At 36.4% G+C, this 15,024-nt stretch overlaps 1 protein-coding gene across 1 annotated transcript in view; it reads right to left on the bottom strand.

Annotated features, from left to right (window-relative positions):
* Window positions 1-6,907, bottom strand: part of LOC104166588 (endoplasmic reticulum resident protein 44-like) — a gene marked incomplete at both ends in the record, with an annotated part of 22,722 nt that extends 15,815 nt beyond the window's left edge. The window contains 3 exons of the mRNA XM_009706574.1: window positions 1,601-1,716; window positions 4,931-4,970; window positions 6,835-6,907. Coding sequence (XP_009704876.1) covers window positions 1,601-1,716; window positions 4,931-4,970; window positions 6,835-6,907 — 229 coding nt within the window. The remainder of the gene's footprint in view (window positions 1-1,600; window positions 1,717-4,930; window positions 4,971-6,834) is intronic.
* Window positions 6,908-15,024: the final 8,117 nt, after the last annotated feature.

The following is a 15,024-nucleotide window of genomic DNA, read 5'->3' on the forward strand; positions in this document are numbered from 1 at the left end:
CTCACATTTCAACTTTTTTATCAGTTCCTCAACACGCCCCTACCATTCCAATGCAGGAAGGCAGCTGAATGCTTCAAAGCTGCTGACATACCTTGGGTGATTACTGTCGTGCCTCTTTTCCAGCTGAGGCTATAAAGGGGGTCCTATATCCCAGCGATACAAAGATTTAATCCCAGAAGCATTTAAGTTTCCTGTGGTCATGAATTGGTCTTACTGATCTTTGGGAAGGGACAAAACAGAATCTCCTTGGCCACTCCTGACAGTTTGAAGAATCAGCTTATTTTACATTTCAGATACTGAGTTGGTACTGTTTGTTCCCTTAAATTTTTTTTTTTTTTTATGCTTGAGATCTCTTTCAAGGTGGCAAGGCAGGCGCTCTTATTGTTGAGCAGCTACATGCATGCACACAAAAACAGAGCACAAAATGGTGCCAGTAGAAAATGCTCAAGTGGACTTACTGACTTTCAAATCCGCAAGTAAGAATCAAGACACTTCAAGCCAAGAATTCTCATTATAGGGAAAATTCCTCTCTAACATCAAAAGAGTTAATTGTCAAAATGGGAAAGAAAAATGTACGTGAAATCAGTTACTTCTCATAGATATGCAGTTGACTTTTTTTTTCCTGTCCTATAAGGTTCTCTCTTTAGATTTTTTGTAAGAGAGGACTAAAACACAACTATTAGGTCAATGGTAAGTCTCAGGGATACGCTGCAGATACAAGTAACTCTGTACAGTGATTCCTCACATTTTCAGCTGTGATTCTTCTTACAAATTAAGTTTTGTAAAGCCCAAATATTATAATCAGTACTGATTAGAACAAAATTTCTGCTGGTAATACTCTTTGGGAACCACAAGCCACTGTCAAAAAATTATGCCTGCAAATGCTGTTCTTCCAGAAGTGTAAAACAAGACAGCTTATCCTACACTACACAAAGCACCATAACAAAAATCTCAGTGCTCTCCACTTGTCTTTCAATGTGCAGCAGACGTTCCTTACATTTTACTTATTATGGGATGAAAAAGCAACCTTAGGGATTAATACCAGCATAAAATCAGTAAGTTCTGGCATAGCATTTTCACATATTTCTGGACGAAAGCAAAACCCAACCATTTGTTGCTATGTGTACAAACAGCAAAGCAGAAAAGCTCTGATCCCCTCCTGGCTGTGTGAAAGGCAACTTATAGTCCACCATGACTTCTAGTTGGAAAGAAGGCCTGAGCAGAACACATTCTTGGCGCTGACAATGGAAGATTACTCCTTCCTCTTCTTGGTTTTGAAGATCTGCACCATTTGTTGCACTAATGCTTCTCTGACACCTCAAAGAACCAATTCAGTTTATAATTCCAGCCCTTTTTCCCCCATTAAATGAGATGGGCTGAGGTGATACAAATGCATGTTTATGGATGCAATGCGAAAGCAACACTGGAGATTGCCCTGACAAATTTGGAAGAAGAGTTCACTGATGTATACAAGCAAGTCTGGGCTAAATGATGGGGCAAGCACAGCTACACTTTGGATTGCTGTCTAGTATATTCCTCAATACAATGAGTAACTTACAGGCAGGATAGCACAGAAAAACCCAAATAGGGATTTACTTACAATGCTGATCACAGTCTACTCTAGCAAACACCACTTGATTCTTATCTGGATATTCTTCCTTAATTACATTAGAAGCTTCCTCAAAAATAGGATGCAGCATTTGGCTGAAGCGGCACCTGTGGATAGAACACAAAATCATAACTTCAAAATATTAATTTGAAATATTTTAATTGATTACTCTGAGTATTTCAATCTTTGAAGGAAAAAGAAAAAAATGAGAGAAAAGCTATTGGAAAAGCATATCTACTTGTAATCAGCCCAGTAACTGACTGGATAAAAATAGGTTCAAAAGTAAATTGTATAATTCAGGTGGAAAGAAAACCAAAACACAGCATTCCAAAAGAATATATAGTTCAAGATGTGCTCCCCTGCTTTATCTGCTTAAGAAACACCATTAATCAATTGTAAGCCTTTAGGAAATATATTCTATTCAGGAAGTTTGTTCTTTATTTTGTCTACCTGAATTATGCCTGGGGAAGTAATTTGAAAAATATAGTAAAAGAAATTACTTGGATTGTTGAGATTCAAATATTCACCATCACCTTCCAGAAATATCACAGAGATAACTTTATAAGGGTCAACAACAACTTATTGTTGTAAGTATTGCTTATTATATTATTGTTGCAGTGTTATATTATTTATTATTGTTGTAGTGTTGTACTATTGCTCAAGTTTGGTAGAATTTGAACAGACTGCTATTACAGCACTATGAACAAAGAGAATCCCTTGGGTCCCTTCTTCCGGTCATGTCAGATTTCGAAGCAAATCCTCTCTTTCTGCCCACGGAAAAGGCTGTAGGATTGTAAAGATGCTTTGGTGGCTTTGGGGAGTTTAGAGTAACTCTAGTGCACAAGCCATTATTAATATATCAATAAAATTATTTTATATTCTCTTATTTTAAATACATGGCAGAATTTAAATTGAAGACGTATAACGGCACTGTAGAAGTTGTCAGAATGAGACGTCATGGAGCAGACTTGCAATAAAGCAGCCTGCACTGAAGCCCTGCTTAAACTTCACAGTGATAACCTGGGGATGCTGTTATGTCTACAACAGCAAACGTTCAAGCGAAGAGGCAGGTTTTTCCTCTCAAAATATAAACAGGGCTTAAGGCCATTTTCTGAAAGAAACCTGACTCTGAGCAGCACAACTGTATGCTACACATTTATGCAGCATGTATATGTTACATATGGTTTCCTTGTCCCTCATTCTTCCTCACCTTTACAGCAGAGTATCTACATCAGTGAAACTAGTCTGTTCTCACTCAAAGGTCACATTACATCATAGGCTGGCAGCATGCTACGTTGAGGGGTTATTACTGAATGCCTACATGTAATGATCATAATTAAGGCTGTAATATTTTAAAATTATGCCTACTATCATGTGAATCAACTTGCAAGCATACACAAATCTTTAAATTCAAAGCAAATCTGTTCTACAGAGGATGTGGTAACAGTGGGGATTTGCAGAAAGAGCTGTGCTAATAAGGTCCTAAAACAGGACACTTGTTACTTTGCTATATCAAGTTTTAAAATATTGGTATCTTCCCTTTATCACAGAAGTATCAGAATATGGATTTTTAGCCTCCTGCAGTTTGTCTTTTGCAAAATCCCAAAGTGATTTTTTCAATGGCAACACAGACCCCAAATTTCAGTGTATTAAATTTACTCCATAGGTTTGCTTTCCTTGGTTATCTTTAATGAAACCTTTGGAAGTAGTCCATGATCCACCAGGTATCTGCAGATCACAAACTGAAAATAACCATCTCAGAAGTTTCATTTATTTACTTATTTTAAAAGACAGCCTTTGTAGCATAATTCTATACAGAACAGGTAAGAGATTAGATCTAGTTTCTTACTTAACTAGTTATTTAGTTATACTATCATCATAAAGAAAGACATTTCAAACAAATAGCTTACTTGGTAAATGAATGTCATCTCTCTAAAGAAAATCTCTATTGGTTTAAATGTGCGTAGTACTAATTTAGTACCACTTTAGCAAGTGAACAAATGCAAATTAATGGAACATAAAAATTGTCTATAAAATGACAGAGGTATATACAAAGGTTATTAAACTGATTTAGATTGGTATAATGCCTATCTTTATGCAAAGTTTAAATGAAGGCATTAAAATAATCTTTACTGAGAATGTCATTCTATATGAAAAGAGTGGGTATGAATTTTTCAAAATCACTTTTAAAAAACAATTTAAATTAGCCTGCTACTAGTTGAATGAATTACCAGTACAGGCAAAGCGTAAATTTTTCCTGTAAAGCTCTGGGTGCTTGCTATTTCTAGACCATACAAACCTACAGACTTAGACATATAGTGGGATGTGAAAGAGGTGAAAAGAACCAGAAGTCTGATCACCTACACAACCTTTGATTCTGAAGGCCAACATTTTATGCTCACAAAGCAAAACAGCAGGGAGGGGAATATTTAAAGTGTAGTACTTCAGTTTATATATTGCTTTACATTATAAAGCTATTTACAGCCAAGATTACTTTAATCAAGGAAGACAGAAAATGATTTATTTTTCTAACCTCATCTTCTATATTAATTTGCATGTTAAATTTTATTTTCTCTGAATACTTTTCTGGTTTCTTCCTCACTAAAGATTCTTTGAAAAATATTAATGGTGGAGCAGAATGGAACATCTAAAATTACTTCTTACACAATAAAAAAAGAGGTATTGTGCTTAAATTAATTCTAACAATGATTTTGTATGCAAGTTTTGTTTGTTTGCTTGTTTTTTAAAAATATAAGTTCAAGCAAACAGTTCCCTCTAAGTATGTCTTTCACAATGTATAACCAATTTGGTCCCAAATTCTTTCCTTTTCCAGTTGCTCAGATTTCATCCCTCAATTACAATTTCTCTAGCTCTCCACTTGGAGGGTCTTCCAGGTTAGAGAAGGAATTGATTTTTAGTGTAATTTCAAGTCTTTTTCTTTCTAGCACACACACACGGGACCGTAACAGAAGAAAATGGAAAAGTGGAATATTTTGGACTATCCTATGTTAAGGAGCAAAAAGTTAATGAAATCTCTCTTGCTAAGAGGGGCTAAAAAAAACCCTAAAAAAAAAAAATCAATTACATAGCATATTATTCCATACTACTATAGAAGCCTTTTTCCTCTGATAGGAGCCCTGAATGAACCAAAAGATGGCAGAATAACAGAAGGGGAAGTAATCAGGACATAAAAAACCAGGAAAGAACTAGTTTGAAAGCAAAATACCACTGTATTTTCAATTAGAAAACTAGAGTCAAACATGAGAGTTTTTAAAAGACAGAAGTTTAAAGGTAGGAAAAAAAAAAACTTGTATAACTTACCAATCGGCGTAAAAATTAACTAAAGCAACATCTGCATTGTCTGAGAGGAAAGAAAAAGAAAAAACCCAATGTCACATTGAGGCAAACTTCTTAGTGCTTTTATCTGAGATTATAAAAATATGCACAAAAACTATAAAAGCAAATATTTCTAAATTATACAGCTTTAGTCTGATTGCCAGAAAACTGCTAGGATATAGATTATATTTCAGATAAGATTTATCAAACAGGAAAGTGATGAAAGAGACCTTCAGTCAAGTATTTTATTGACTTTATTGATATATTAAACATTAAAAATGTCAATACTTAAGGTATTAAGACACAAAAGAAGTAATTGAGTGACACATGAGTCAAAAAGTAATTCTAGATTTAAAATTAAGGCACTTGAAACCAGAAGTTGTACTCTAGTATATCTTCTAATATTACCTAGATCATTCATAAGTGTTAAAGAACAGTTAAAAGATGAAGTGCCAACTGTTTGCGTTAGAAGAATGACCAACACACAGCTTGCCTGTGCAACTTGCTCTGGTCAGTCCTTACCTGCCTTATTGGCTAAGTATCTGGATAGTAAGGCAAAAGGTAGCAGAAAATCATCAGTCCTCAAAAAAGAAAAATGCTAAGGGGCACTGGAAAAAAATGCAATACTATAGGGATAATATATATGATGATGTAGTGAAATAATGCTCCTATACATTATTTTTCACATAGCAAAAAAAGAAATACCAAAACTAGAAGGCTAAATCTCTTGCCCCAAAATAGACTGTGCTCTTTACACAATACAACCACCATGCTGCAAATTGGTATTTATTAGTAGTAGTGGCCTAGACATTGAAAAAAAATTAAAATAAATACTGGAACTACAGAATATCAGCCACAGCTTTATAAAGCAAAAATGTTGCAAGACGAATTTGCACTATTGACAAAGTTACAAAGCACTAACACACAAAGAATAAGATGTTGGAAGCCTGGAAAAGACAACATGCTGGAAAAGATGATTCTTGAGAAGGCTGGGAAAAACTACACAGTTTTGATTAAAATTATGGCCTTAAGATTTTTGTTATCAGCAAGGAATGCAAGCGGTGAACAGGAAATTAACAAGCACAGAGAAATTTAGGGTTACCTCCAAGGTATAAAGTATTTATTAAAGTAACCGGATAAATTTAAAAAGCACTTACATTTGGCATGTGTTCCCTCTTATGAATAACATTTTACAAAAGGATTTTCTATTTTCCATTGTATAAAAGGTATTTACAAACAGATCTCCTATCACCCAATCATACATTTACTACACAAAGCAATCTGGCAATAGTAGGCAGATTCTAGTACAGACTTGAATAAAAGAGTATAAAGATTATTTTTTTTCAAATATATTTGAAACAATGTAATAGCCTTTTTCCTGTGAAGACAATCAGATACGGGCAAATTGCATACTTTTCAGACTAAAAGGTTTCAGACAAGGAATACACATCTGTTTAATTTATGAGTCTCCTTTCTATGAGCCATCAGAATCAGGACAAGGCTTAACCTGAGGAAAAGCATAGCTGAACAAGCAAGATACTTAACGCTCATCACCATGGGTTTCAGTTGCTGCTATTTTGGGGGGAATTTTTAAAATGCTTTCTTGACAGGTTTTGGTTATGTAATCAAGCATTCCCATCTGCAAACAAGATACCAGATACTTTTCTTAGATACTTCAAATCCTCATTAAGATTACAATGAAGTAATTTGTTAGGTAATACATTAGTTCAGACAGCTAATTTTGATCATAGGCATTTAATACTTCTATGCCGATTGCAATTCATATATTCAAAGGTAGGATATGCATATTCTTTTAAAAAAATTACAAGATTCACATAGATAAGTGACTGTAGATATACAAAGAAAAAAATAATACTCAAAGTACTCACTTAAAATGTCATCTATATTTCCACTATCTAGACTTGTTATTTCACTTCTTGTTGGATTAAAAAGCCAAGACACCTAAAAAGAGAAAGCAAACCAGTAAGGTATGCAAAGTTTCAGTAATAAAGTAAAAAGAGATCTATGATTTTAAATGTTGCACTTCAAAAGCTGGAGAAGAACAGTAAAAGAATTGTAATTCATCAACGCATTTCAGATAACAGCAGTACTACAGATACACAAACACTATTTACAGATATAACATACTTCCATATTTAAAGCAAAATTGGCTGTTTCTTCATATGATTCTCTATTATGCTGGCAGAAGTGTTACAGGTAAATTTTGTACCTTTAAGAATAACTTAATAAATAACTTAATAACTTAAGAATTCACTCTGAATAAAGAAGTGAAACCCCATTTTAGCTACCTAACAATCTCACGCAGCCCAGAAACACATAGGCATGGAAGTTTCACCCAGAGACAAGTAATTCTTTCTGTCACTTACAGGGCTTGTTTGGCTAAAAAGTTTCTCATTAAGTAAAGCTTGCCATTTTTAAAGCCTCCATTAAAGCCTCCATTTTTATTGCCGTTTTAAAAAAATCGTTTCAGTATATCTAACTCAACTAGCAACAGTCTTTTATCTCCTTGTGTATTTTTTTCTTGACACCGCTTCAGTCCCAGTATGCTATTGGCATATCAGACTATAAAAAGTGAGACACCACATCAGCCAGATCATTCAATTACAAAGCACCACGTACATGTATTACTCTTAATGCAACTATCGCAGCAATACACAGTTTTATGGAAGAGGACACTCACATTCACTGCAACAGGCCCAGTTGTTCTGTCTCAAAATGCAGCAGGGAAAAAGGGGGTAGAGTTGCTGCTCTGTCCCAGGTGACAGAGATAACAGTGAGTTACAACTTATTTTTGCTTTGAGAGAGATAAGCCTGCAAGTTTTTCAGTGGGACAATACAAATTCTGGTCTGGGACATGAACGTTTCCATCCTGAGCAACCTGGTCAGAAAGTCAGCACTTCTCTAAGGAGAGCCAGGGCTTGGACCAGACGCTCTATTGACATGCCTTCCAGGCTCACATTTTCAATGAATCTATGGTTCCTCAGCTGACAGAGATGGCAGGAAAGGAAAAGGAAGGTTTTCGGTAGAGAACCGACAGGAGCACACAGGTCAAGAAGCCAGGTAGAGACCCGAGATTCACAATGATACCTGAAGAATTAGTCCTGGCACTGAGATGTGGTGGCACATGACACACACACCATCAGCGTTCCTGGAGACTTAGTCTGCTCCTTGCAGCTCCTTGCTCCTCCTCTCCTTCTGGCTAGAGAGGCAGAGCTGATGAAAGATACCAAGGAAAAACTTAGCTGGAAGCATAAAGAGCATCCATATAATGCCACGTAGAGCAGCTGGGTACAAGGATCCAGTGATACAAGAATCTCTATATATGGAAAAGTCTGAGACCTATCCTGGACCTGTACTAGAACCATGACAACATGCAGCAAGTCTCCAGGGCATACCTGCCTTTGACAACATTTGCAATTTATCAAAAGACTAATTCAATGTCTAATATCAAGTTTTCTAACATTTGTTGCAAGTGTGTGTCAAATATTGCCCCCCCCCCCCAAAAAAAAAAAAAAAAAAGATAGCTGAACTGGATGCTTCCTTTCATTAAGATCAGCTTCAAAAATTGTGGGAGCCTTCTGCAGCGAGACACTGTCAATAGTTCTCCAAGTATCACTGTAAATGGCAGGTGAGATCTGCAACAACCATTTTCAATTCCTTCTCATTTATGGATCTCTAACTACTTTTCAGCAAAGATACCGATCCTTTCGTATTTCCCACATAGGGTAGCACGTACACTCCATCTTACACTACAGGCTGAAAACATACCAGCTGTTGTAATACAAAATGTGTATCAGTGCTTCGCACTCGGTAGTTGGTCAAGATACTAATCTTACATACAAGCCTAAGATCCGCCGTGGAGTTTGCACAGCCTTCCTGTGGCACTTAAACTGCCCAATGCAAACGTCTAAACTGTGGCTTTAAGATGACTGGAGAGAAACAAAACTAACAGTTGAGCTGTAACGTCTGTAGTCGAAACTAACAGCGTAACTACATGGTCTGCCAAAAAATACCCGATTAAGCAAGCTATGCAATGCACAAGTTGCAGCAGGTCAGCATTGGGGAAGTTCCTTTGAAAACGCTGGTGCTGCTGACTGCTGAACAGCAAGAGGAGAGGGCTCTTGCCTTCAGTCTTTGCAGAGAGAAGCTACTTACATGGGCCCTGGTCCACATCGGTCAGATTACCCCCAGAGGAATGACCGCTGATGGCAACCATCAGCGCAGATACCTCCTCATCACCCCTTGGGTGGTGCAGGGGATGACAACTTCCATGGGGTTGCTATGGGGAGGTGCTGGTAGTAGTAGTAATATTTGTAGTAATGGGTCATAGCTTTTGTTTGTAGGCACATGCTGGTTTGTTGCAAGCGTTGTATAATCGAAGTAGGAGCTATGATTAACAATAACAGTTGGAATATTGCTCTAGGCAATAAAGGACAGTATAACTCAACATTAATTTCGCTGGCTGTCATCTGATCCTACCACAGGTGGCTTTACAACCTCATCTAAGTTCCAAGGCTCCAGCTGCCCCATAAGGTCTCAAGAACCTCTCATCGTACCCTTGAAGGCCACCGAGTTATTCATCCCGCTTATAATCTTGGACAATGCTTGTTTACACAGAAGATCCACACAAGCCTCTAGAAAGCAGGAACTTCTTAGCTGCTGCATGCAGCTCTGCATCAGCATCCATGCTCGGAAAGAATTTCCGCAGTAGGTCTTGGTGAAACTATTTTTACAGGAGCTCAGCAGTTTGTATTGTCTAAACCTACCGAATGGGTAAGATACCAATTTCTTAAACCCACGTGGCTTTTTCTAATACAATTTTACAGCAGCAACACAAATCTTACCTAATAGGATAAATTGCACATAAATTAAACTTAACATAGATAAGCATATAATTTCCAATCAGGAAACAGGCTATGTTATTCAGCAGATATACTTAAATACATCAGGAACTGTAGTTGCATTGGTAGATTGCTACAACATACCTTAACTTGTAATGCAACTATTTAACTGCAAAATCAAAGCACAGGGCTTACTAACCAATAAAATCCTCTACTAGACTGAGCTATGTGCAGAAAAAGCAAATTAAAACTAATACTTCTTTATAGCATGAATAAAATTTTCGATTGCTTTCTTAACTCTTACTGTGGAAAAATGTGGTGCAAGCTGCATGTACTGAAACAAAGACCCCAAACGTCTTCACATATTGAAGGTGAAAATGAAATTAAGCTGTATATCCTATTGTCCCTTTATATTAAACAGTAGTGGAAAAATACTGAGACTAAGAACGTCTTTCCCCAAAAGCTGCACAAAATCTGAGATAATTGAAATACTTTTTCCACTAGAAGTATGAAAATTTCTATTTTGTCAAAATATATTCATAATCACGTTCTTAAACATTTTATACTGACTAAATAATTGTGGATGCCAAAACTTTCATAATAAGTAGATAAGACTCAGGGGAAAAAAAAGCATTCCTTGAAGAAGTGTCAATAAATATGCAAGACTCACTTCAGCTGAAGCTTTCATAAAGGTATAATGCCTGCAAGGAAGAAAACACATCCTTTTGACCCAGTAATCTTGCTGTCCCATGAGATGCAAGAGGATTTATGATATTACTAGTATTAATATTTAACATGAAGGAACACAAATTCTTATTTAAATTGTTAAGAAGCTGCACCGTTTTGAGAATTTTTCTGACCTTTGATGAGGCCTGTGCTTGATACCCGCAGGTGGAAAACAAGACATTTTTGAGGAAATAATTTTTGAATATCAGCTACACACTTTATAAAACAGGTATTGAACATACATTCTGAAAAACATACTGGCGAAAAAAATGTCTTCAGAATGTTTTACTTTTAAATGCAAACTCTGCATTCCACTGGCCTACATCAGAAGGACACATGGACGACTGTTCATAGTTTTAACTGGGGAAGAGAAAAAAAAGATTTCTAACTGACCTTACAAAAGGTAGCTACAAACTCACTGAAGAAAGTGTCTTGCAAAAATAATTCAAAAGGAAAATTGGTAAGTACACCTGAAAACAACTCAAGTTGCTACCTTTATATCAGATAAACTTAGCTATATTAGATTTTTTAAATGCTTAAACTACTAAAATCTGAATGTAAAATTAAGTACTTGAAAGAAAAAATATTTCAAAAAAAGAGATACAGTAGAATGTTAAAATACTAAATATTTGAGTGTGAAACTGCACAAGTTAGATAAGAGTGCTTATAATCTACTCACAATCGTTTAACATTACAGAAAAATGACAAAAATGAATGCGGAAAGCTTTATACACTTACAGAATACGTTGCTGAGGGGGAAAGTCAGGAACTGAACAATGCATTCACAAAAACAAAATTTAGCTCATACGGGGGGAGGGAAGAGGAGGAGATGGCACATGTATTTTTATTCTTCTGTTCCTCAGAAACACTGCCAAATAAAGCATGAATGTATCAGCTCAGGTTCCTGGAAGTTTCTGAAGATAACACTGCTCATGTTTTTAGCGAGAAGTTCAATTAGTACAGAAATCCTAGTATTTCTGATCCAGTTTTGATCCTCACTTGAAGTTAGAAAATTACTTAGCCACTTCTGCCAGAAGCCAATACTAGTCACTTCTGAGGAGTTAGCTGACATTTATTCTGATTTTTTCTAATGAAAGATCTCAAAGCACTGCCCAAAAGACACCATTATCCTTCTCTGAGACGCGGCGCAAGGCTACGCAAGCAGCCTTGCACAAAACAAAATGCCTGGACAAAATCCGTTTCATTCGCCCCCAAGAGCAGACCTCTGCCAGGCTTCATATCCCTTGTCCAAAGAGGAAATTAAAGCGCACCCAATTTCAACTCATCTTCTGCTGATAGTGTTGCTGTTCAATTGTCACTCCACAGATCCAATTAATGAAGTCCACTGGTTATTCAGAAGATTTAGGTCAACCTTTTATCAACATTTTATTCTTACCAGTTAGTGCTGATAGTGCTTTAATTGCTAACTGGACAGAAGAGACAGGCCTATAGGTCTAGGGGTATTTCTTTCCCAAGTTTATCATACTTTACACACCACTTCCTTGTAGAAGAGTTTAAGATTTTAACTGTGCACAATCTTAAAACTATAAGAAAAGGAAAAAAAACAGGTCTGTTTTATTTTAGTTCTTCACATCTTTATTTTTTAATTCATATAATGAAACAGAAGTCCTCATTTCCAGAGCAAACTATCTGAAGAATACAGAAAATCTATCCTTGGCGCATTATGATTTCTAATTAGTACTACACCTGCAAGGCAGTCTACAAGAACAGCCTTCATTTTCCTTGCTAAATTTCCATTTACCTTTACCTCCTGCTGGGAAATCCTAAAGGCACACGACTATACCATCTTTCTCCTCTACCACAAAATCATTTTATGTTTGGCAACCAGTTCTAGCCCACATCTAATCCAGATTGACATGTCGAAGTTACTACCTGAAGTCCTAGCCCCACAGGACTCTGCAGCTGACTTTCAGTCCTGCAGTACCTTTTTCTTTATGCGTGCCGCTAATCTGCTTCTGCTCCGAGGTCTGCATTAAATTCCTGGACAACAGGAAGCAGAGGGGTTTACAGTCTGCTGTAGGATGATACAAATTGCAAGCAATCCCAGGAGACAGGAACGCCGAAGCTGACAGTCATTGTAAGAGCCCCTGAAGTTTGGTTTCAGAACCATCATTCAGGAGCATCTCGCTGGCAGCGTTCCCAGAGTCCCGTAATGAACCACAGAGTTCAGAGCGGAGAGAGATAACAGTAAATAGAGAATGGTGGGGAAAAATAAAAAATGAACATTATTCACCTTCTCAGTGAGAGCAGTTCAACTCTTAATTGTCACCACTTGATACCAGACTGTGCCTGAACATTTTCATGATTTAGACTAACTGCTGCCATCCCTGTGGATTAAGCAAGGTTTTTATTAGTAATGTAAGCTACTCTCATTATAAGACTATGAGACAAAACTCTATTAGTTCAAAACACTAACTAATGATCGCTTCTGAGCTATATTTAAGTTTTCTGAGCATGTTTTAAATTGTTCGCAAAAAAATCCTTTTCCTATCATTTTTCTCTCAAGAGCCATATCTTAAATTTAATCACAGAAATTTAAAACGCTCAAAGGAAGCTACCGAAAATAGATTTAAGGATTGCAGTTACTAACTTCCATGAGAACAGAGATAAAATCTAACTAAACTGAAATACAGATTTTTTTATATATATACATAAGAAAAGTAAACTTATTTCTTTAGCTTTGATAGACAGTTCCATTTTATAACAATTTAGCCAAACATTGCTATAACTGCATAGAGCTAGGTAGAGACCATCATATCAAAAAAGAGGTAGTGCGATTTTTTTTTTCCTCCTCATATCTTGTCATCTACTCCCATTTTAAGTGTCTGACAGGAATACTTGGTGTAGGAACACGTATTATTAATATTGAAGAACTTTTTGCCAATGCAAACATTGGAAACAAAAAAGCCATTCACAATTTGTAATGGTATCTTTGAAATTCTAAATAATATTGATTTGACACTCCAAATTAGGAAAAAAACCCTTGAGCTAATGATTACTACAACTGAAGTTAAAACACAAGCAAAGGAGTTGTAGGACTGTTGTGTATGGCTGGGAATGATTCATAGCCCCAGAGGTATCTCAATGGCCTGTTACCACAGCACTGAAGGGTCCCAGAAAAATGGGTAAGTTAACCTCTCAACAGTTTGTGAACTATTATTAGAAGACACAAGATGTTCATTCAAAATTCAATTGCAAAGATGAAAATCAAACCTCATTATCACAACGTGCAGTTCAGTGCATTGCATTTTTTCCATAAAGCTACTAGTAGCAGAATCATGCTACTACACAATTTTAAAGCTTAAGTCTCTGGGCACAAACCTATGGATCACTGTCTTTTATAGAAATGCTTAAGTCAGGGCTCAAAAAATGACATGAGGTGTGTCTAAAAAAAAGTCACAGAGATAAGACTTGTAATTTATTTTCAGTTGAACTATTTCTAATTTTCAGTTATTTCTCTTGGCCTGGAGGGAAAAGGGCAATCTCCAGTCAGGGTCATAACACACTGGTTTCCTTGTCTTAAACATCCACTTAGAGGCAACACAGCCCATATACCTATAAAAGATGTAAAAAGGTGTCTGAACAACTGTATTACTTCATGAATAATGTTTAGAGTGCTCCACATCCTCAGAAGTACAAGGCTACCTTAAAACCTGTTTCATAGCTTTAAAGCCATGAATTCAGCTCCCCAGGAATCTACTGAAAACTCTGAATCTTTAGATATTTTATTTATCAAGTTCTTTTCTTACACAAGAAGCTAGAATTCCCCTAAAGAAAGGTCTAATTTGTGCAGCTTTTTAGGGAAAAAACCCCACAACCTCAGGTTCTCATAACTCTTCCTTTCTTTTATATATCTACCAGCTGCTCCGATTATCTGGCAACAAGATGAGGATTCACTTTCAAGAAGGAATAAAGCATTGAAAATACAAATGCAGTCTCCAAAGTGATTAGTGCAAGTTAAGCAGCTGATGCTGTATATGAAAGCCAGCACCCTGAAGTTTCTGAACTTGTTAAAGCTGTGATCCAGCAATACAAAATAAAGGGTAGCTTGGTCTTGTCTTGCCAAGACTTTGATAAGGCTAGCAGAGCTAAATAGCTTGCTGCCCCTTTTCATTAAGTCAAGGAAAAGGCCTTTTCTCTATTTCAGCCATTGCTATTACACACAGAACGCATTACCAAAAGTGTTCATTGTAGAGTTTAAACCTTGGAGATTGTACACTTGTAACTCCACTCCTCAGGTCACAGATCACATATGAAACCTTGAAATGGAAATCATTCCTCAATACTTTCCACTCTGCATTTTAAGGTAAGTCAAAGCCAGTTTTGGACTTAAAATATTTTGGAAATTATTCTGATGCATAGCAATAGAGAAGAAATTGTGAGTCATTTCATATAAATAGTTGAGTCTAAATAAAAGGCTTATTAGGAACTGTGTTTTGAGAGCCACATGGACCACTACAGAAAGCAACA

The sequence above is a fragment of the Cariama cristata genome, unplaced genomic scaffold, assembly GCF_000690535.1.
Source record: "Cariama cristata isolate BGI_N322 unplaced genomic scaffold, ASM69053v1 scaffold13588, whole genome shotgun sequence".
Taxonomy (NCBI): Eukaryota; Metazoa; Chordata; class Aves; order Cariamiformes; family Cariamidae; genus Cariama; species Cariama cristata.